Below are 22,938 nucleotides of genomic sequence, written 5' to 3'. Positions count from 1 at the left end.
TGGATAATATTTCTCCTCAATAATGTGTAATCACTAATAGTGTCTAATCACTGTGCAGCAGGGCGGGTCACGACAATGGGCAGAGGGCGGCATGACAGGCAGGAAGGATGAGGAGGTGGAGTGGTTCTTGAAGAAAGTGACAAGTGAGGACGGGAAAGAGGGATGTGCAGTTATAGTGTGCAACCTACAGACATGTAAATCAGAAAGTAGAGTGTGCTGTTCGCTCAGCGTGTGCGAAATATCGGTAAATGCATCTTTATTGGATGCCTAGCATCAGTATATGTATTATTTTATTTTATTTATTTCGAGATACAGCACTGAAACAGGCCCTTCGGCCCACCAAGTCTGTGCCAACCAACAACCACCCATTTATACTAATCCTACATTAATCCCATATTCCCTACCACATCCCCACCATTCTCCTACAACCTACCTACACTAGGGGAAATTTTGCAATGGCCAATTTACCTATCAACCTACAAGTCTTTGGCTGTGGGAGGAAACTGGAGCACCCGGCGGAAACCCTCACGGTCATAAGGACAACTTGCAAACTCCGCGCAGGCAGTACCCAGAACTGAACCCGGGTCGCTGGAGCTGTGAGGCTGCAGTGCTAACTACTGCGCCACAATAATATGAGAAACATCCATTGATAATGTGATTTGTGTGTCATTTTGCAGGCCCATATATCCCCTTCCCTTCCCTCCCCTCCCCCACAGTTTCTGCTACAAACTCTGCTCCCTTGCCGTTCACTCCATCTCTGTCCCTCGCCGTTGTCTCAGGCTAAACCAGCCTTTTAGCAGTTTTTACATCTGTATGATCGTGAGCTTTGTTTCTGAGCACATAACCCCTTCATCCCGTTAATATTGCTCACTTCTCCCTTGACTGACCTTAGCCCATCCTCTGTGGAAGCCCTCATATATGTTTTTGTTAGCTCCCTAGCAAAACTGGAGTTAATGGGAATCAGACGGAAAACTCTCCGCTGGTTGGAGTCCTAGCACAAAGGAGGATGGTTGTGATTATTGGAGGTCCATCATCTCAGCCCCAGGACATCGCTGCAGGAGTTCCTCAGGATAATGTCCTAGGCCCAACCATCTTCAGCTGCTTCATCAATGACCTTCCTTCCATCATAAGGTCAAAAGAGGGGATATTTGCTGATGATTGCAAAATGTTCAGCACCATTTGCGATTCCTCAGATACTGAAGCAGTCTGTGTAGAAATGCAGCAAGACCTGGACAACATTCAGGCTTGGGCTGATAAGTGGCAAGTAACATTCACACCACACAAGTGCAAAGCAATGACCATCTCCAACAAGAGAGAATTCAAACATCGCCCTTGACATTCAATGGCATTACCATTGCTGAATTCCTCACTTTGAACATCCTAGGGGTTACCATTACCAAAAACTGAACTGGAGTAGTCATATAAAATCCTGAGCAGTCTTGACAGGGTGGATGTGTAGAGGATGTTTCCCCTTGTAGGAGAATCGCAAACTAGGGGTTGCTGTTTAAAAATAAAGGTTCTCCCATTTAAGACAGAGATGAGGAGAAATTTTTTCTCTGAGGGTCGTGAGTCTTTCGAATTCTCTTCCTCAAAAGGCAGTGGAAGCAGAGTCTTTGAATATTTTTAAGATAGAGGTAGATAGATTCTTCATAAGCAAGGGGGGGTGAAAGGTTATCGGGGGTAGGTGGAAATGTGGAGTAATCAGTTCAACCATAAACTTATTGAATGGCAGGCTCGAGGGGTCGAGTGGCCTACTCCGGCTTCTAATTTGTATCTTCGTATATAAATATCGTGACTACCAGAGCAAGTCAGAAGCTGGGAATCCTGCGGCAAGTAATTTACTCCTGACTCCCGAAAGCCTGTCCACAAGACACAAGTTAGGAGTGTGATGGAATACTCTCCACTTGCCTGGATGGGTGAAGCTCCAACAACACTCAAGAAACTCAACACATCCAGGACATTGCAGCCCGTTTGATTGGCAACTCACCCACAAACATTCAGTCCCTCCACCACTGATGCACAGTGGCAGCAGTGTGTACCATCTCTAAGATGCACTGTAGTAACTCACCAAGGTTCCCTCGACAGCACCTTCCAAACCCATGACCTCTACCACCTAGAAGGACAAGGGATTAGATGCATGGGAATGCCAGCACTTGCAAGTTCCCCTCCAAGCCGCACACCATCTTGACTTAGAACTACATCGCCGTTCCTTCGCTGTCGTTGGGTTAAAATCCTGGAACCCCTTCCTAACAGCACTGTTGGTGTACCTACACCCCAATGACTGCAGTGGTTCAAGAAGGCAGCTCACCACCACCTTCTCTAGGACAATTAGGGATGGGTAATAAATGTTGGTCTAGCCAGCAAGGCCAAATTCCACGAACGAGTTTAAAAAAAAAAACAATTGGCATTTATATATCACTTTTAACATAGATAAATGCTCTAAGGCATTTCATAGAATCTTAATCAGACAAAAATCAATGCTGGGCCAATGAACGAGATGTTATGAGGGATGACTGAAAGTTTTGTCAGACAGGTGGATTTTAAGGAGGGACTTAAAGGTGGGAAGTAAGGTGGGAAAACAGATGTTTTTGGAGAGATTTCCCGACTGTAGGATTTGGATGCTTGAAGGCACACCTACCAATGGTGGGGTCAAGGGAGTGAGGGCATACAAGAGGCCCGAGTTGAAGGAATGTTGATTTCTTGGAGGGCTGTAGGACTGTAGGGGAAGGTTACTGAACACAAGAAATAGGAGCAGGAGTGGACAATATGGCCCATTGAGGCTGCTCCGCCATTCAATACGATCATGGCCGATCTTGGGCTTCAATTCCTCTTTCCCGCCCACTCGTCATATCCCTTGCTTCCCTAAGAGACCAAAATTCTGTCTCTCCCAGCCTTAAATGTACAAGAGATGTACAGAGATGGGAAAGGGTGAGCCCATGAAGGATGAGGATGAGTATTTTGAATTTGTCGCCCTGGAGTCTGGGAGTCAATGTAGTGGAACAGTGGGTGAGTGAACTGTGGTGCAGAAGAGTTTTGGATGAGCTGAGTGAGTGGTGGATGGAAGGCCAGGCAGGAGAGTATTACAATAGTCAAGTCTGGAGGTGACAAAGGCAAGGATGAAGGTTTTAGGAGCTGAGAAATGGGTAGAGATGAGCGCTGTTATGGAGTTGAAAGCAGGCAATCTTTGATGGAGAATATATGAGGTCATAAGCTCAGCACAGGATCAAAGAAGATGATGTCACCAAGGGGCTGCATGTAGATGAGGAGGACGCTAAGAATTGTTTGATCATTGGGATTCCACAAGTAACGTTGTTGGCGTAGGAAGAGAATTGCTGGAGATCATCTGGTTTTTTAAAAACTTTATTTGGAGATACAGCACTGAAACAGGCCCTTCGGCCCACCGAGTCTTTGCCGACCAACAACCACCCATTTACACTAACCCTACAGTAATCCCATATTCCCTACCACCTACCTACACTAGGGGCAATTTACAATGGCCAATTTACCTATCATCTGCAAGTCTTTGGCTGTGGGAGGAAACCGGAGCACCAGGCGAAAACCCACGCGGTCACGGAGAACTTGCAAACTCCGCACAGGCAGTACCCAGAATTGAACCCGGGTCCCTGGAGCTGTGAGGCTGCGGTGCTAACCACTGCCCCACTGTGCCGCCCCTTTTGATTAGATAGCTAATGGAACCAAGCGAGGACTGTCCCACTCAGCTGGACAGCAGAAGAGAGCCACCAGAAGAGGATGATGAGATCGGCTGTATCAAAGGCTGCAGAGAAATTGTGGTGGAAAAGCATACTTCTTTGACTGAGCTTTTGATCACCTCTCTTCCCCTCCTTTGACTCAGTGTTGGCTTTCCGCAAGCTTCAGTGAAACAATTTGGAACATTTTCTGCATTAAAGGTAAATAAGTCAAAATCATTACTGTTACATGACAGTGCTTCTTATATTATAAAACATCCTCTTACCACAAACAATGCTCATGTCTACAGTTTCTTTTGCTGAAACTAAGGGCCATGACATGCAGGTACCAGCCTGGAAGTAATGCGGGTGGGGGGGACGTCAGTTGATGATCATAATTGAGACATGTCTGATGAGACGTTACTACATTACTGCTCTTGGATTGCTTGACAAATGCCAATGACAAGTGTTGATCTGTTAATGGATTGCCTTATCTTGCATAAAATATGGTCAACCAAGTGTGTTTTTTTTTCTGGTCATTTTTGTTTTGTTTATTTTAGCAACTTTTTTGCTGTTACAACTAGTTCTAGTAATTAAAAAGCATCTATTTGAGCAAGATTGTTAACACTCCGTAAACAGCAGCCTGTGCATTGTATTTCTGTGACAATGTTCGTTTTAATACTGCTGTAAATCTTCATTTGGCTTTGAGCTAGCGACTTTTAAATTGCTTGGTTAAATAAAAATTACATTTTCCTTTGCAGGTATGAAGAGAAGAATCATTTAATTTTCCTGTCTCCTAGTTACTGTTTTACATTCTGTTTTCTTTTTTAGCTGTGCTTTGGGTTCTTCTACCTTGCTTTCCTAGATTTGTTATGTTAACTTCATGAATTTTCTTTTACAGAAATCACCGGCAAAGAAGTTGGGCCATGCAATTAGCAAGTCCCTTGGATGTGTACCAAGCCGAGAGCCACCTCATCCTATATACCCTGAAATGCCAGAGAAGCCTCTAGACTTGGCCCATATAGTGTGAGTAATGAACTTTTAGATGAAGTTCAACTGTGAATACTGGTGCAGCTTTTATTGGCAAACATGTTTCAGCTTGAAATTGACCCTAAGGAGATTTTGGCAGTGAATCATTGCAGTAACTTGCTGTACACTTCAATGGTTTATCTTTACTTATCCTTTCATAAAGTGGTCATCCAAGTTTGCCTTGGTTGCACACACCATGAGTTGTGAGGCACTGCTCAATAACAATTGCCAGTAATGTTGAACTTATGAAAGCCTGTAAGCAACAGAAACAAAACTCTGTTATCATTCTAGACACGTTTCTAGACATAGCCATACCAGTACTTGTGAAGCTAGCATCCTTATAAATGGAAAGACAGGAGAGAATGAAATCTAGACCACATAAGAACAGGAATAGGCCATTCAGCCTTTCAAGCCTATTCCGCTGTTCAGTTAGATAATGGCTGATGCTACAAGAACTCAATTGTCTCTTACAGAACATAAATATATTGATGACAGTCTTGAAAAATACACCCAGCGTGCCCAGCCTTTTTCACATGCTACAAAGTAAGCAAAGAAAGCAAACTAGAATTCCTGTTAAACCAACAATGTTATTGGGTAATGCTTTTCACTTTTAGAAACAGGAGTATTAATCTTGCATTTTTTTCTTTATTTTACTTATGATTCTCATAACTTCAGTTTTCGACTGGATGAGTTGTATGTAATTTTGTTAACCTTGCTGGCAGAAACCTGCCTAAACAAGATGTGTCTGCAGTAATCATTTTGTGCCTTTCAGGTGGTTTAGGAGCCATTTCACAAGTTATGTAATGGCCAAGTATGTTTTATCCAGTTTGGGAGAAATTTAGGAACAGAATTTGTGCAGTTCAGTTCAGTGACATGACCATTTCCAGATTTTAGCATTAGACTCAAAGAATTTGTTTTTATGTATGTAATCAACTTGTAAGTTTTGAAATCTAAAGTAAATTGCAGTTCAAGTTTTAAAAATTGTTTACATTATTTGGTTGAGCGATATAAACATCCGAATCATGAGACTTTTGATTTCCCAAACTGAGTAAAATTTAGAGCTGAGCAGCACATCCGTGTTTAGTTGTCAACTGTTCAAAGTGTCCTTGAATCCAGTGCTCCTTAATGCTGGGTAAACATTTAAAAGTCAATTATGGTTTGCTGGATGGAGACTTCGTTTTCAGTGAAACCCGCACTCCCCAGCTGCGTTTGTCCATTAACAATAGCATTGAACCAGTTAATGCAACAATTAAAATAAAATGCATTTTGGAACAGATATTGCCCCAAAGTGTTCAGGTGCTCTGTTGTTGAAATACTTCAGGTCAACAGGTAAGCTCACGTCTACCTGGTTCTTTTGATTTCCCCCCACCTGTTGCGACTTTCTCTGAAAGCTTCAACAGACTTTACCAAGCATAGGCTGATTGCTGTTGTAATATAAATGCTGTTACAATAGTGCCTGTCTTTAGATGTGCTTTTTCTGATCAGGAGTTTATAAAGTGTGTAAGTATATTGTGGAATGTAAAATTGACGCCTGTTGAGTTGACAATTTGCTGGAATTTATTCCTAGTAAAACAAAGCTACGAACAGTAATGACATCATCTAAATATTGAGTAGGTCATCTTGCTCTCTTGTCTAACCTGACAAATTGGCTTACAAGACAGTTTATAAGGCAGCAATTTCCTTTTAACTGATACTTTGGAATTTATAATCATAACATGTACGTTGTTACATAGAGAGTAGGGAGAGGTCTGAATATTTATAAGTCCCCGAAACACTGGAATCTTCAATTAAATATCTTGTGCAGAAATTTCCTGCAGCTTCATCAGTGTCATCTTCAGACCATAGTCACTTAATCTGTGAAATGTGTATTTGTAGGGAAGCAGTTATGCAGTTTTAAATTCACACATTTTAGTTAAAATGATTCAGTGTGACACCATCTTTCAAAGGGCTACAAACATCTGAAACTCATTGCAAGTGGGACTGTTTTGCAGCACTGGGCTCTGATACCACTCTTCCACATCACAATTCAGTGCCAATATAGAGGTGCCCCTTTTATGAAATATGTTCAGGAAGAACATGTTTATGAACATAAGAATTAGGAGCAGGAGTAGGCCACTTGGCCCCTCGAACCTGCCCCACCATTCAATAGGATCATGGCTGATCTGTTTGTAACCTCAACTCCACATTCCCACCTACCCCCAAAAACCTTTCACCCCCTTGCTTTATCAAGAATCTATCTATCTCTGCCTTAAAAATATTTCAAGATTCTGCTTCCACTGCCTTTTGAGGAAGACTCACGGCCCTCTGAGAGAAAAAGTTTCTCCTCATCTCTGTCTTAAATATTTTTAAATTAAATTAAATATTGACCCCTAGGTATAGATTCTCCCACAAGGGGGATCATCCTTTCCACATCCACGCTGTCAAGACCCCTCAGGATCTCATATGTTTAGTTCAAACGTATCCAATAAACTATCATATCCAGCCACTTGGGGACCCAACTTGAGCATCACAAATATATCATGTAGTACTATTTTATAGGTTCTTTGTTGAGCTTAACTTACCACCCTTACTCCCCCACCTCCCCCCATCACCCCCAGCACCACAAACCAAAACGGTACATTTAACAACTCCTCTGTCAAGTTGCCTCAATCATGCCAACTCACAGTATAAACACTGATGTCAAGTCTTCATTCTCTGAATGGAATAGGATTTCTACAGCAATGTCTTGCTAACATCACCTAAGATGATGACTCATGATTGCCCTTATGGAGGGTATTAGCTCTACATTCATGAGATTTTTAAAATTACTTTACTGGATGTGAGCATCACTGGCAAAGCCATTATTTATTGTCCATCCCTAATTGCCCTTGGGAAGGTGGTGGTGAGCCAGCTGCTTGAACTTGCTGCAGTCCATGTGGTGCAGGTGCACCCAAATTGCTTTTAGGTAGGGAGTTCCAGGATTTTGCACCAACAACATTGAATGAATGGTGATATATTTCAGAGTCAGGATAGTCATAGAGTCGTACAGCATAGAAACAGGCCCTTCGGCCCACCGTGTCCATGCCGACCATAATGCCTATCTATACTAATCCCACCTGCCTGCATTAATTCCATATCCCTCTATGCCTTGCTCATTCAAATACCTGTCCAGAGGCCTTTTAAATATTGCTACTGTTCCTGCCTCCACCACCTCCTCTGGCAGCTCATTCCAGATACCCACTTTGTGTGCAAAATTTACCCCTTTGATCCCCTTTAAACCTCCTCCCTCTCACCTTAAATCTATGCCCTCTAGTTTTAGTCACCCCTATCACGGGAAACAGACTCTGGTTATCTACCCTATCTATGCCTCTCATAATTTTATATACCTCTATCATGTCCCCTCTCAGCCTCCTTCGCTCCAGGGAAAACAGACCCAGCCTATCCAATCTCTCTTTATAACTCAAGCCCTCCAAACCAAGCAACATCCTTGTGAATCTTTTCTGCACCGTCTCTCGCTTAGTCACATCTTTCCTGTAGTGCGGCGACCAGAACTGCACACAGTACTCCAAGTGCGACCTAACCAACGTTATGTACAACTGTAGCATGACGTCCCAACTCTTGTACGCAATGCCTCGGCGATGAAGGCAAGCATGCCATACGCCTTCTTCACCACCCTGTCTACCTGTGATGCCACTTTCAGGGAACTATGTACTTGCACCCCAAGGTCTCTCTGCTCAACAACACTCCCCAGGGCCCTGCCATTCACTGAATATGTCCTGCCCTGGTTTAACTTCACAAAATGCATTACTTAGCACTTGTCTGCATTAAATTCCATTTGCCACTCCCTTGCCCACTTTCCCAGTTGATCTATATCCTGTTGTAACCTTAGACAACCTTCTTCACTGTCCACTATACCACCAATTTTGGTGTCATCTGCAAACTTACTAATCATGCCCCTCGTGTGTGGCTTGGATGCAAACTTGCAGATGCCGGTTCCTATGAGCCTGCTACCCTTGCCCTTCTAAGTGGTAGATGCCAAGGCTTTGGGAGGTGTTATTGAAGAGGTTTTGGTGAGTTGCTGCAGTGGATCTCGTAAATGCTACATACTGCAGCCACAGTGTGTCGGTGGTGGAGGGAGTGAATGTTTAAGAGGGTGGATGATGCCAATCAAGCGGGCTGCTCTGTCTTGAATGGTGTCAAGTTTCTAGAGTGTTGTTAAAGCTGTAATTATCCAGGCAATTGGAGAGTATTCCATCACACTCCTGATTTGTGCCTTGTAGATGGTGGAAAGTCTTAAGGCCAAAACTGAGGTGCGCGATTTGAGTTGAAGATGGTTAGATGATTTTATTTACACCCCCTACAGAGATGATTCACTGAGAAAATGATTGCATTATCCATTTGACTGAATTTCCCAGTAACCCAATGTAGTCTTCACTGCAACTTATTTAAGACATGTTAGCCCATATAAGCTGGTTTACAAAATAGTCGACATTCAAAAGTTAATTTATTCACTAGTACAAGAGCACAGCTGGATCTCTGGCACCACAGCTTTGAATCTCAGCGGAAGGTGAGGTAAGCAAGTAGTCTTGTGTGTGATAAGAACAAAGGAACAGGAGTAGATCATTCAGCCTATCAAGCCTTTTCTGCCATTCAGTGAGATCATGGCTGATCTGATGAACTGATCTGGATCTGATGAACTTGGTGAACTTGTTAACCAGATGGTGATGCCAGTTGGACCTGGTCATCTTGCAAATTGCAAGTGTTGAGATAGAAAATGCTAGTGATTAGATTATCAGATGCTTTTGGGCTCATGAAGTTTGTTTTTTATAATGGGTAACGTGAAGTAACTTAGTGGTGAGTTAATATAACATTTTTTATTCTAAATTCTTCTTAAGTGGAGGCAGGTTAGCACTGGAAAATTGAAAATGTCTTCGAGTTTAGGCTCTTGGTCAATAATTAAGCATGTTAAATCAGTTAATTTTTGCACAGTTACATATAAAATAAACTTTTGCTCTCCAGCAGCAGTATAATTTATCCTCAATAACATGCACAACCCCAATGCACCATTTTAACATATTCCGGCTGGAATTTTACATTGAGGCAGTGGCCCCACCCACTGGCTAAAAGTTTGGGGCAAGCCTGCCTCTGCCAGGCCTGGATGCCACGCAGCAATTTTGCGTGGCCCAGGCCCTTAATTGGCCTCGGTCGGGACTTCTGTCCCTCAGAGGCAGGAAGTCCCACCTCCAAGAGCTGCTGGCCAATCAGAGGGACGACAGTTCTTCAGTCCTAACAGCACCACCAGGAGCAGTGGCCATTGCTGAGACAGCACACAGCAAGAAGAGGATGATGGATGTCATCCTTCAAGAAGATAAGTCGGGTTCGGGCCTCACCACGGACATTCAGCTGGGCGGGTAAGTGGGGGGGTGGGGGGGTTGGGCTGTAGGGTGGGGGTTGGTAGTTTTAGTGGGGTTGACCCATGCTGCTGGGGGTTGGGGCCTCTGTGGGGCACAGGGTGTTTGATCAGGAGGGACCCCCCCCAGCCCCACCCCACCCCCCGCCCCCAGTCTGCAAGGAGACTGACAGGTATTACTGGGCAGCCTCCTCAGGTGCTGAAGTGCCTGTCTGCTGCTGATATCTTACCAGCAATGGTGGAAGGAGGCCTTTAAGAGGCAATTAGTTGGCCACTTAATGACCTCAATTGGCCTGGGGTAGGTGGGCTATTTGCCACCTCCCCTGCCGCTGGTTAAACAGCAGCAGGGACAGGTAGGCGACAGAAACAGCCTCCCACTTGATTTTACGCCCCTCCTGCCTCCTGGCCCACTCCCAGGTTGGGGTGGTGGGGAGTAGAATTCCAGCCTCCATTTCCCACATCAGCTTTCCTATGGCTCCTGTGAGTGAGTTTGACAATAGTCCCAAATTAGGGAAAGTTTTGTGCGCCAGACACCTGTCCAATGGAACTGGGTTGAAACGAGGTAAACTGATATTATGCAGGACTTTTTCACAAACAGGAGAATCTTATCACAAAAGATTTCATAGTTCACCTTTCAATTTTCTTTCACTTGATTTTGCTATTAAAGAGTTTATTGGACTGGTGCCGACGACTGTACAAATATCCTCACCTGTCAGCTAAAAATATTTATAACACTTAGATTTTAAACATCCACTGCCAATTGAAGCTGGACATCAGAGAGGAGGCCAGTGGCATGCTTACCCATGTTCAACCCTCTGGATGCACTGTGCTCCCAGTTGCTGAGGATATTGATTGTATTACAGAGCGAAAACTTTGGTGAGTTGTATTGAAATGAATTAGAAGGATTATACCAGCTTCAGTATAGTTATTGTTGTCTAGTATAGTCAACAGATTGAGCTCACAGCTGGAGAAAACCAACCTCTCCACCTCTTAGAGGATCAATGTGATCATAACTAACACACTAGTTCTGGTTTAGAAATACCTTGATTTGATTTGCAGGGCTTTGGCATTTGAAGTGCTCAAGAGAAATTCTGTCCAAAATATGTTGATTTGTTATATTAAGTTAGACTATGTATAAAAATTTACTGGTGCACCCTGTCTGAGACACGTGATTTAGAGCAATTGTATTAGTAAAGGTGCCTGTTAATTTTTCTGTTGGCAGTGTGACATGTACCCTTTTCAGAATTCCAGCACTGCTGCACAGCAAGTCTGATCTGGAATGACAAGCCTATATATGGGTTTCTGCATAATGCAACCTTTCCGGCATACGAGACATTTAATATTAATTAATTCTGATAGTAAGATTGGCAGTGGCAATGCAGAGTTGCATTCATGGCATCATTCTGAAAACTTGTTATATTTTAAAGGCAACTTGGAATGAAACGGAAAATTGTCAAATGAAATATTTGAAGTGTATGTAGTGGTGTTACATCTGTTAGCATTGATTAAATCAGTGAAATAGAATTTTTTTTCGTACCCCACAGCTATATGAGAGTTTTATATATTGCTAATTAAAATTAGGATTAAGATTAAAGAGAATTGCTTGTAAGTACAGAGAATCTGTAAATCTCAGTCTTGGAGGAAAGATGCCCAAGGTTAAGCTTTGGAATGATTTGAAGCTCACACAGTGGCTGGAATTTTATGGTGGGCAGATGGGAGCCGGCCTCCAACATAAAAGTCGGTGGCGAATCTGCTTCCGCCTCGCCTGCGGATCCGTTCCGTATTTTAGGGTCCCCAGGCTTTAATTGTTCTAAGGTGGGACTTCCACTTGCGTGAGGGAGAAAGTCCCGCCTCATTTAGCTGCCGGCCAATCAGCGGGCCGGCAGCTCTTAGTGCCAGCAGCACCACTGGGAGCGGTGGCCACTGCTGGGACTGCAACCCAGCCGAAGATATAAGAAGTGGAGCCGGGAGTGTTGGTTGCCTTGCCGGGGGTAATCGGTAGGGCCCTGGTGAGGCAAGGGTGGTTGGTTGGGGGGAAGGTGGGCATGTTTGGTGCTGGGGGTGGTTGGGATAACTGGGGGGGGGGGCCCTGCTCATCGGGCACAGGACGATCAGCAGGCGGCTTTTCCTGGCTCCAGGACGCCTGCTTGCCACGCGTAAAATCCATGTGGAGGCGGGCGAAGGCCCTTAAGTGGCTGTTAAATGGCCACTTAAGGGCCTTGATTGGCCTCGGGCGGGTGGGCCTTTTTTGTTCCACCCCCTGCCCTACATAAAGGACGACGGAGGCGGTAATGGAGCCACTCCATGTTATGCCACCCCCGCCCCCACCCCCCAACCACCATCCCGCTCATTGAGGTGGCGTAACATTCTGGCCCGTACAGACGTAGAACTTTTAGAACAAGATGCCCTTGCTGGAATGGGTCATATCGCGGTATGTGTCATTAGACATTTTGCAGTGCATTTTGCAATGTAACTAGCTGGAAGTGCAAGCTGATAATGGCATGGTAAGTGCAACAGGGTATTTGAGAACTTAATTAACCATGAACCCAACAGTGCATCTCCTTAACCAATGAGAGTTAAGAATCGAGAAAGAAACAAGAGACTGACAGAGAAGAAACAAATCAGGTACAGTAAGAGAACTAAAGCAAGGGAAAGATAGATTGGACTAAGAGCGAAAAAAGGCAGTAATTCCATGGTGTGTTTAGGTTATTGGAAGGTTGCTATTGGATTAGTATAAAATTGTTTGCAGGATGTCAGTTGATGATGTTTGATACTGGTAATTATGGTAGTGAGTTTGAATGCAGCACATGAAAACTTAACCGTAAGTTATTACTGACACACTTGTTGAAGATATTTCTACATTTTTTAAAGTGCCTCTCAACTGGGATAGATGTGTTTCATTCTTTGATGGTTTATTTTGTCTCAATTTAGTTTAGTTTAGTTTAGAGATACAGCACTGAAACAGGCCCTTCGGCCCACCGAGTCTGTGCCGACCATCAACCACCCATTTATACTAATCCTACACTAATTCCATATTCCTACCACATCCCCACCTGTCCCTATATTTCCCTACCACCTACCTATACTCGGGGCAATTTATAATGGCCAATTAACCTATCAACCAGCAAGTCTTTGGCATGTGGGAGGAAACCGGAGCACCCGGAGGAAACCCACGCAGACACAGGGAGAACTTGCAAACTCCACACAGGCAGTACCCAGAATTGAATCCGGGTCGCTGGAGCTGTGAGGCTGCGGTGCTAACCAGTGCGCCACTGCAGAGAGCAAGAATATTACTGCAAAATCCAATCTTGGTGTTACAGTTCACAATGATTTAATTCACACTGCTCAATGTTAAATAAAGCATGTAGGAAAGTTGAGCTGTCAATTCCCAACAGTGGATATCATCAACAACATCATGTGACTCAAACTATTATAAGGGGTTCAAATATGAGAGGGGCACATGTAGAAAATTAGGAGTAAGAATGGGGTCCTATTTTTTTCACTGAAAGGATAATAACATCAGGTAAAGATCATAGAAGCAGACAGTATAACATAATTTAAGAGACAATTAGAGGCATTTCTGGGAAGAATAGGGATTGATGAATATGTTGAGAAGTTGGATACGTGGTGTCAAGATTGATTAAAATGTCCAGGCTGTTTGGGCATAATTAACTTTCTTGTTCTTGGAAGTCTTGTGGTCTATGACTGTTGCTGGAATGACGCTTATGTGAACACCAGCTGAGGACAGGACAGGCCTCAGGCTTGATGATCCCATGAAGGCGTAGCAGGCCTATGCACATGAAGAATGGTTACTGAGGCAAGATACCAGCGAATAATGTGCCTGTGGAACTGCATTCCTGTGTGAAACTGTTCTAAGATGTTTAGCATTGCTGCTCTGAACTATCCACTGGAATATGAAACAGAAGAAGATATTGCTCGAAACACATAGCAAGTCAAGTTGGCATCTGTGGAGTATGGATATTTCTTAAGCATTGAGAGTTCTGAAATAGGCTCTGCACCCAGAACGTAAACTTAAACTGATTGCTCTATGGATGCTGACTAACCTGCTTCGACTTCAGTTCTCTGATATATGCAGACTTTCATTTTATTGGAATGTGTACATGAACAACCTTTATTGATCTGACAAGTCAGGAGCTCAAAGTGGAGATACGATATTCTTTCACATTAATGCCTTGGATTCAGACCCCCAAAGCAAATTAGTCAAATTTGCAGACAGTACCAAACTAAGAAGGACAACTCAGAAACTATAGAGTTAGTTGAGCAAAATGTGGACATGGACAAACTGATGTTCAAATGAAATGTAATTCAGATGGTGTAAAGCACTGCAGATAGGAAAAGTGAGTGGCATGCGTATCCTGTGATAGGTGCTTAAATGGCTGAGAATGAAGTAGAAAGAGACTAATGAATCTTATTCGTCTCAACTTTAACCATGCCAAGCCAAGGCTGAGCAACGATCAACAATATTTGCCTGAACACAGTATTCAAAATGTGGTTTGACCAGATCACTGTACAGTTGATCACAACTTCCTCTGACTTGGATTTAACTGTTCTGGCTATGTGCCCACTGTTCCATATCTGGAAGAGCCTTCCATGCATTGATCTCACTTGGTACAAAGCAGAATTTCCTGATATCAGTACTAAATTAACCTTTTACTAGTTAAATATGTGACCCCTTGTCCTACCCTTGTCCATGCCTGAAGAGGAAACGTGTGAGAGGTGATTATATCAAGGTATTTAAGATGGTTAACGGCGTGGAAAGGTGAACCTATAACATTTTTAAGCAAACTTCAAGGGTAGCACAAGGGGTCACATATTTAACTAGTAAAAGGTAAATTTAGTAGTGATATCAGGAAATTCTGCTTTGTACCAAGTGTGATCAATACATGGAAGGGTCTTCCAAATATCGAACAGTGGCACAAAAAGCCTGGAATCATTTAAGCAACTAATAGATGCATCAGTGCAAGGACTGTAGGGTTTATCAGGAACAATGAATTAGATGTTTTGAATTGTCTTCCTTCCATAGTTCTTTTGATGTAGGGGAAGGACAGATGTCAGATTAACTTTGAAAAGCTTTTCCAAATGCTTAATGTGCTTTTATCATGTTCCTCTCTATGCTATTTTAATGGACGTGTAAATCTGCTTTAAAATAAATGGATAAATGCCTCCATTAAAGTTTTGGAGAGAGGGATTCAATATTTTGTTAAGGATTCATAGTGATGCATTGACAGTTATTTATATCATATGATGTAAGATAAGTACTGAAAGTTAATTTCATATGGCAATTAATGGTAATTTTTAGGCTTGCACATCATCTATTTGTTCTGTGCTATCCATTTAAAAAATAAGCAACCCTTTTAAATTAGAGAAATGTTAAGCTACATTAAATTATATAACACAGATGACTGGAAACATTCATAAAAATTGTTATCGGATGTGAGATCATTCATTGGAAATGCTTAATGCTGTCCAAAGACAGAGTGCTTCATCTTCTCTTCGGGGCTAATCCATTTCCACCTCTGAAGCTGTTCTTGAAAAATTAAGTAATGTTGCCAAACAACTGTGTTTTTAAGATCAGATAGATGTCCTGCTTATGACTCTTATACAAAAGGAAGTTAAGGTTTCACAGTGAGCCCATTTAAATGGCAGAAGAAATATGTAAAGTAATTGCAACTAACGATGCTGGTGGATACAGGGCAATCATTGTATAAATTCTGCATCTACTAGAGACCCACCACAAAATTGATAAGACCTTGAGCTGCGTAGCACATTAGAGTCATAGAGTTATATAGCACAGAAACAGGCCCTTTGGCCCATCGTGTCTGTGCTGGCCATCAAGCACCTATCTATTCTAATCCCATTTTCCAGGACTTGGCCCGTAGCCTTGTATGCTATGGCATTTCAAGTGCTCATCTAAACATTTCTTAAATGTTGTGAGGGTTCCTGCATCTACCACCCCTTCAGGCAGTGTGTTCCAGATTCCAACCACCCTCTGGATGAAAGAATGTTTCCTCAAATCCCCTTTAAACCACCTGCCCCTTACCTTAAATGTATGCCCCCTGGTTATTGACACCTCCGCTAAGGGAAAAAGTTTCTTCCTATCTACCCTATCTATGCCCCTCATAATTTTGTATACCTCAATCAGGTCCCCCCCCCCCCCCCCCCCTCAGTCTTCTCTGCTCTAAGGAAAACAATCCTAGCCTATCCAGTCTCTCTTCATAGCTGAAATGCTTCAGTCCAGGCACCATCCTGGTGAATCTCCTCTGCACCCTCTCCAGTGCAATCACATCCTTCCTTTAATGTGGTGACGAGAACTGTACATAGTACTCCAGCTGTGGCCTAACTAGCGTTTTATACAACTCCCTGCTCTTGTATTTTATACCTCGGCTAATAAAGGCAAGTATCCCATATGCCTTCCTAACCACCTTATCCACCACACATTGTTGAATTATTGTGGTGTGATGTACAGGCTCATGGTTGGCTGAAATTCTGTGATATTGGATATAGAATAACTGTATATATTGTGTAAATTTAGTGAATTACAGCATCCTGCTCCTTTCCATATACCACATGTTACATAAACTGTTTAGAGTCAGAGTTATTTATGGCACAGAAGGAGGCTGCTCAGCCCATTGAGTCCATGCCGGCTCTGCATGGAACTGTCCAGTCCCCTGCTCGATCCCCGTAGCCCTGCAAAGTTTCTTTTCTTTAAGTGCCCATCCAATTTGCTTTTGAAGTAATTGCCTGAACTGTTCTGAAATTCCATTAATATTTTATAAATGAACATGACTGCACAATACTTTTTGTGACTATTACAGGCACAATTTAAGTGATAAGTCATTAGTTAAAATATCAGAGGCTAGCCTCCCCATGGGGTTTCTGATTATTCAGCAGCATCAAGTTTAATATTACTTTGAGAGTAAAATGTGTGATGCTTCAAATAGAAACCTGATTTGAAGGCTTTACAGAGCTTTCGTTTGCGCAGTACTGTCACAGGACCTCTGTCAGATTGATCATTGCAACTGTATTACAAATAGTTTTTTCAAAGTTATTAAATGAAGACAATGTTTCAGGAAATGGCATTGATCATGGGTTTACACTATTTAAATCTTTACTGTATTTTAAAAGATCTACAAATGTTGACATCTGTCCTTTGAAGGCACACTGTCGAGAGCTTTATTCTGTTGTTGATCGTGTTCCTTTGACCTGGCGGTGCTTGATGCTGATCACCTTCCAACTTGCTGATCTCCTTTACTTTGAGCACACAAAAAAGCTCAAACTGCTGGAATCACAGACTGTGATACATTAGGTCTCTTTAATATACACACACACCCCGGAAGTAGAAAGTTAAGCAAAGATTGAGCTTTTTTATTGCTTAAAGTAAAGGAGATCAGCAATTTGCAGCCTTCAACACTATCGACCATATCATCCTCCTCCAGTACCTCACCTTCATTGTCCAGCTCCATCTGACATTGCTTTGTTCCACTACTAATTATCTAATCATAGCCAGAGCATCTCTAGCAATGGCTTTCCTTCTCATCCCCACATTATCACCTGCAGAGTTCCTTGGGGATCTATCTTTGGTTCCCTCCTGTTCCTCATGTACATGCTGCCCTTGACAGCATCTGCAGACATGGAGTCTTCTTCCACATGTACACTCAGCTTTACCTCTGTACAATCTTTCCTGACCCTAAATGTTCCCCAGGCACATAGAGCAACTTTGGATCTATGGTGTTAAGTGGATCCAAGCCAAGCAATGACGAATGAAACTAGACGCAGATCCTTTTCTTGATAGTCAGTTTATTCACCGAATGTTGCATTACACATATCTGCCTTCTGTTCACCAACCACACTTGTGTCCAGCAGGTTCCCTTTATATTCACTTTGAATCCTTATTTGAACAATGCCCTTCAACTGTTTACCTTTAGCAAAATAGTTAACCATTAATATATAGGAATGTCTTTCTTGTTACTGGACACAAGTTGCATCCTTGGCAGTGTCCATCATAGCATAACCTTGTATTATACAAGGTTGTCAATGTCTCCATGGAGGGACAAAGAAGTCACTTCAGAACTGTAAACGTTATGCAAGTAGTAGTTGAGTCGCCACTTTCTTATTTGGGTTACATGAGGAAGAAAGTTGATTTATTACTGGCTTCAGGAAGGGGAGCAGCTTCTGCATTTCCTATTTTGTAATCCCAAAAATGATGGGGGAGGTGACCAGATGAGGAGTTTTCATGGACCTTGAAAGAATGAATAAACGTCCAAAAGAAGAGTTCTGAGATGACTTCAACAGACAGTTTTATTATACATTTGCAATCCCTTTTGTTTTAAGCTATGCAGATTGGTAAAATGCACACTGCTAACATATAAATCTTTCATTTAATTCAGGTGTTGTTCCCACTAAAATAAGGGATGGCAAGAGATAAAGATAGACCTGGTAATGTTTGTAATCTTCAATTCAATTTTTAAGGTCTTTTGCCATTGGATACCGCGATCTTCTTTCATTCGAATATGAAATAAGATGATGCAATTACTCCTTTTAAGACAACTTACTTTTTTGGCAAATGCATTGAAGAGCGGACTGTAGTTTTCCTCAGTGGTGCTTCCTACTGATCCTGGAAGTCACAGTTGACGTTAATCTAGATATTATCTTTATAAGAACCAGACCTATCAAAAGAATAGAGCCTACATTTTCAGAAGTTGGTGCCATTTTCCAGTCTGGTAAGCAGAAATAGAAGCCTCGCTGAAACTTCTCTTATGATGAGTTGATTGGCTGCTGGCAACTTTGTGGACCGAGATCTTTGACTCTTCCAGTGGTCTGACAAATAATATTGCACTTCTTATCTGGTGAAGTCATAGAGTTGTTCAACACAAAAGGAAGCCATTTGGCTCACCATGCCTATGCCAGCTCTTTGAAAGAGCTGACAAATTATTCCCACTTCCTTACAATAGAATCATAGCATCATAGAGCAGAGAAGGAGGCCATTAAGTGTGTGGTGTCTTGGCATCACTTCATGGTAGGGATTGGATGGAGGATGGATAGCACAGTGGACTATGAAACTTGGATCACTCACTTCTAGGACCTGGGTTTGAATTCAGTTCATTTGTGCCACGCTGACGCAAGGAGCAGTTGTGAACTAAAATGAACTGGAGCAAGTATGAAATTGTAAAAATGAACTGATGAACTAAACTCCAAAAAATGGACGCAGATTTACTGCAGACAAGATGGAGTCGAGGTCGGGTGACCTCTCCTGTACTGCAAATATACATAGTGACTGTGGAAACTAAACCCAGCATCACATTGGAACTAGTCCTGGGGAAGGCACTTTAAAATGCTGAATGGCTCCTATCTTCAAGAATTGGGTTGGCAAAGGCCTTCGCAGACAGGGAGATTCCAGATTCAAAGCCAAGATAATATGTGGGGCATAACACTACTTTATCAAGATAAACCATATTCAAACCCCATTGTGTAACGATGACCACATGTTCAAAGACATTATATGAACACACCAAGGGAAGAGCATCTGTGGTCACCTGACTGAAACCAAATTTGATGAGGTTTTATCTTTAAAAAGAGCTCTCTGAAAGTCAGAGACAGAAAGCCAGCCAGCCAGGAAGCAGAAAATCCATTCCAGGCAAGAAGGAGACTCTGGTTGTTACATCTTTACAAAGGTAGAGACTGCAAGGGGACCTTGAAAACTCTCCATCTGAGAAATCGTAACAGGCTTCTCGCCACTGACTTTGACTGAATCTTAACCAGAAGAGTCTGCAATACTTCAGTGAACCAAGAATAGGAGCATTGCTGTTTTAAAAACAAAATCCTTCCAGAAAACCAAGAAGGTTTCAAAGTTAAGTCTTTTTGCAACAATCAGACTTAAATGCATGCTATCCTCTAATATCTATCTCTTGTGTGTGTGCATGGGTGAATGGGTGAGGTTGCAGATATTTTTCTGGAAATAAATAATCTATCTTTTATTCCTATGAGAAAACCAGTTGTTTTTCTCTTTATTTGACCTCTAAAACACTTGGGGACTAAAATAATTCTTTTAAATAACACTGTCTATGGTCAGTTGAGAGCTGAAAAGTGGAAATCATCCACACCATCTCCCCCCTGTCCATAACATTTGTCAAAGTGAAAGTCTGTTTTCTCAAAGACCTATGTGAAGTGAGTTTGGATAGTTCCTTGGTATCTGTGAAAGTCATGATACTTCTGGTAACACCTATTTATCTCAAGAACTTGTAACAATTGATGAGATTTTGAACAAACTTGATATGTGGCTACCTATAATTCCATTTTAGATTCATTAAAAAAATTTAGCTAAGGAACAACAAACAAGCCATGAAGGGCCTTGGCCATATCCAGCCAATCAGCCGCACAAACTGTGCCCATTCCACCCCCATAGGGAGGTTTGTTTGAAATATTTTAGAAGCTTGCGCCTTTGATTCATGTGTGCTGCCCGAGATGCACAAGAAATTACATTACTGTGCCTTTCACACCAAAGGAGAAAGAAACGAATCACGTGAGAGCAGAAAGAACACAATGGCTCTTCCACCTTTCAAATTAGGTGCCTCCATCCCATGTGGCCCCACCCCCAAGCCTGTACGAATATCTGACAATCCTAAAAAGTTGTTTTAAAATAATTATGTTGGACCCCCGTTAAAATGAACGAATGTACTGAGAACTGTCTGCCAGCCATCTGCCAATCTTTGAAAATGTAATTATCTGTAGTCAAAAATCTACAGCTCTCTTCCAGCAACACAGTTTTATATATTGCAAATTGTTTTGTTGATTTGTTTTATTCGATGTTCCAATGTTTAATTCTGATATTTACTCACTATTTCCTTCATACTGCTGACAGCAGTGGTGGGAAACTTCCACTGAATAGGGCAGATAATTCATGAGTGTAAATGTTCTGTCTTCTGTGCACTGACAGTGCATACCCTTCTCTGTCACCAGTTTTATCCCTGGAGAGATTTATGTGGGTACAGCCCATTTTTCTGACAATGCAAATTTAGTGGCATATTCTGATTAACATTTCTGAAAACATTCATTGTCATAATTCTACATCTTGCCAACTGCCCGCTGCAGTGTGCAATGCTATTACCAGGAGCAGTTGGGATATATTACAAATTCCAATACATAATATTAAGCTATCATAAGATTGGAATTTATCCAGGTTAGCTAAAGATTTGCATGGCATTGGGCAAGATTGCCTAGTCAGGAACCTGCCAATAAATTCCAATGGATATAATCCCATTAAAGACAGATGCAACTTTGGCAGCACAATACATGAGTTCAATTAAATATTATACCAAGTTTTTAATGTTTGGCACAAAGTTTTGAAGTTCTTGTAAAATCAGTCTTTGGTCTTTGATACCAGCTCACCATCCTTGCAATTAGAGTCCACAGCAAAAGCAACTTCCTATTTATGTCGCACCATCAGTGATATAAAAAATGAAGTTTCAAGGCATATCACAAAGGCTTAATCAGACAAAATTGGATTCTGAGCCAAACAAAGATATTCGGAGAGCTGACTAAAGCTTGGTCAAAGAGCTGTGTTTTAAGGAGAGTGAGAAAGGAAGAGAGAGAGGTGAGAAGTTGAGGGAGAGAATTCCACCGTATGGGCTAGGCAGATGAAGGCACAGCTGCACGTGGGAGAGTGGATGCATAAGAGGCTAGAAGTGGATAAATGGAGGCTTTGGGGTCAGGGAATTTGTAGGGCTGGATATGGTTACAGAAATAGGGAGGGGTAAGGCTGTAAAAGGATTTAAACAGAAGGATGATAATTTTAAATTGGAGACATTGGGTAACCGAGAGCCAATATAAGTCATCAAGGATATAAGTGATAGGCGAGCAGGACTTGATGTGGTTTAGGATATGGGTAGCAGGGATTTGTATGGCCTGACGTTTACAGTGCATGGAGGATTAGAAGCCAGCCAGGATATCGTTGGAACAGTGAAGTCTGAAAGTGAACAAGGCATGGATGAGATGTGGATAATCTTATGAAGGTGTAAATAAGCAATCTTTGTAATAGAGAGGATGTGGGGTCAAATAGGACAACAAGGTTGCATAAAGTCTGGTTCAACCTGAGACAGTGGCCAAGGAGGGGAATGGAATCGATAGGATGTAAAGCTTGTGTTGGGGACTGAAGATGATGACTTTGCTCTTTCCAATGTCTAACCAGAAGAAATCGTGACTCGTTCAAGACTGGATGTTAGACAAGAGATATGACAGTTCAGATGAAGTGGATGGCTGAAAAGAGGTGGTGGTGATGTGGATTTGGGTGTTGTCATGTAATTGTGGAAGCTGACACTGTGGGGGCAATTTTAACAACCCACCCAAAGGAAAGTCGTGGGTGGTTTTGATTGAGTGAAGTGAGGCCTAATAGCACTTGATATGGTTCAGCCTGATCTGGCATTGTATGGCTAAACTAGTTGTGTGCCAGATATGCGAAAGCCTGTATCCCTTGAACCTGAGGAAGTGAAGATGGGGGCCATGCCAGATGGGTATGACCAGGATGGGAGAAAGTAAAGATTTTACTGGGCACATGTGCATCAAAGGTGGATGTAAGGGATGGTTTAGCAGACCAACAGCTGCAGAAATATAGTGCACATGGAAAGCTGAAAGCTAAACAGTTTGACAGGGCAGTTCTGTAACTTGGAGAGTTTTTTTCAAGAGAACAAAGAACAAAGAACAGTACAGCACAGGAACAGGCCATTTGGCCCTCCAAGCCTGCGCCGATCTTGATGCCTGCCTAAACTAACACCTTCTGCACTTCTGGGGCCCATATCCCTCTATTCCCTTCCTATACAT

The 22,938-nt window shown here is 42.4% G+C and overlaps 1 protein-coding gene across 16 annotated transcripts in view; it reads left to right on the top strand.

The window, feature by feature from the left end:
* The window catches only part of LOC137357516 (dystrobrevin beta), a 580,754-nt gene that overhangs the window by 287,451 nt on the left and 270,365 nt on the right, over positions 1-22,938 (top strand). For all 16 annotated transcript variants that reach the window (XM_068023985.1, XM_068023970.1, XM_068023952.1 and 13 more), the window contains one exon: positions 4,588-4,712. In XM_068023985.1, coding sequence (XP_067880086.1) covers positions 4,588-4,712 — 125 coding nt within the window. The remainder of the gene's footprint in view (positions 1-4,587; positions 4,713-22,938) is intronic.

Source organism: Heterodontus francisci, chromosome 3 (assembly GCF_036365525.1).
Source record: "Heterodontus francisci isolate sHetFra1 chromosome 3, sHetFra1.hap1, whole genome shotgun sequence".
Classification (NCBI taxonomy): domain Eukaryota; kingdom Metazoa; phylum Chordata; class Chondrichthyes; order Heterodontiformes; family Heterodontidae; genus Heterodontus; species Heterodontus francisci.
This window is presented reverse-complemented; position numbering and strand designations above follow the sequence as displayed.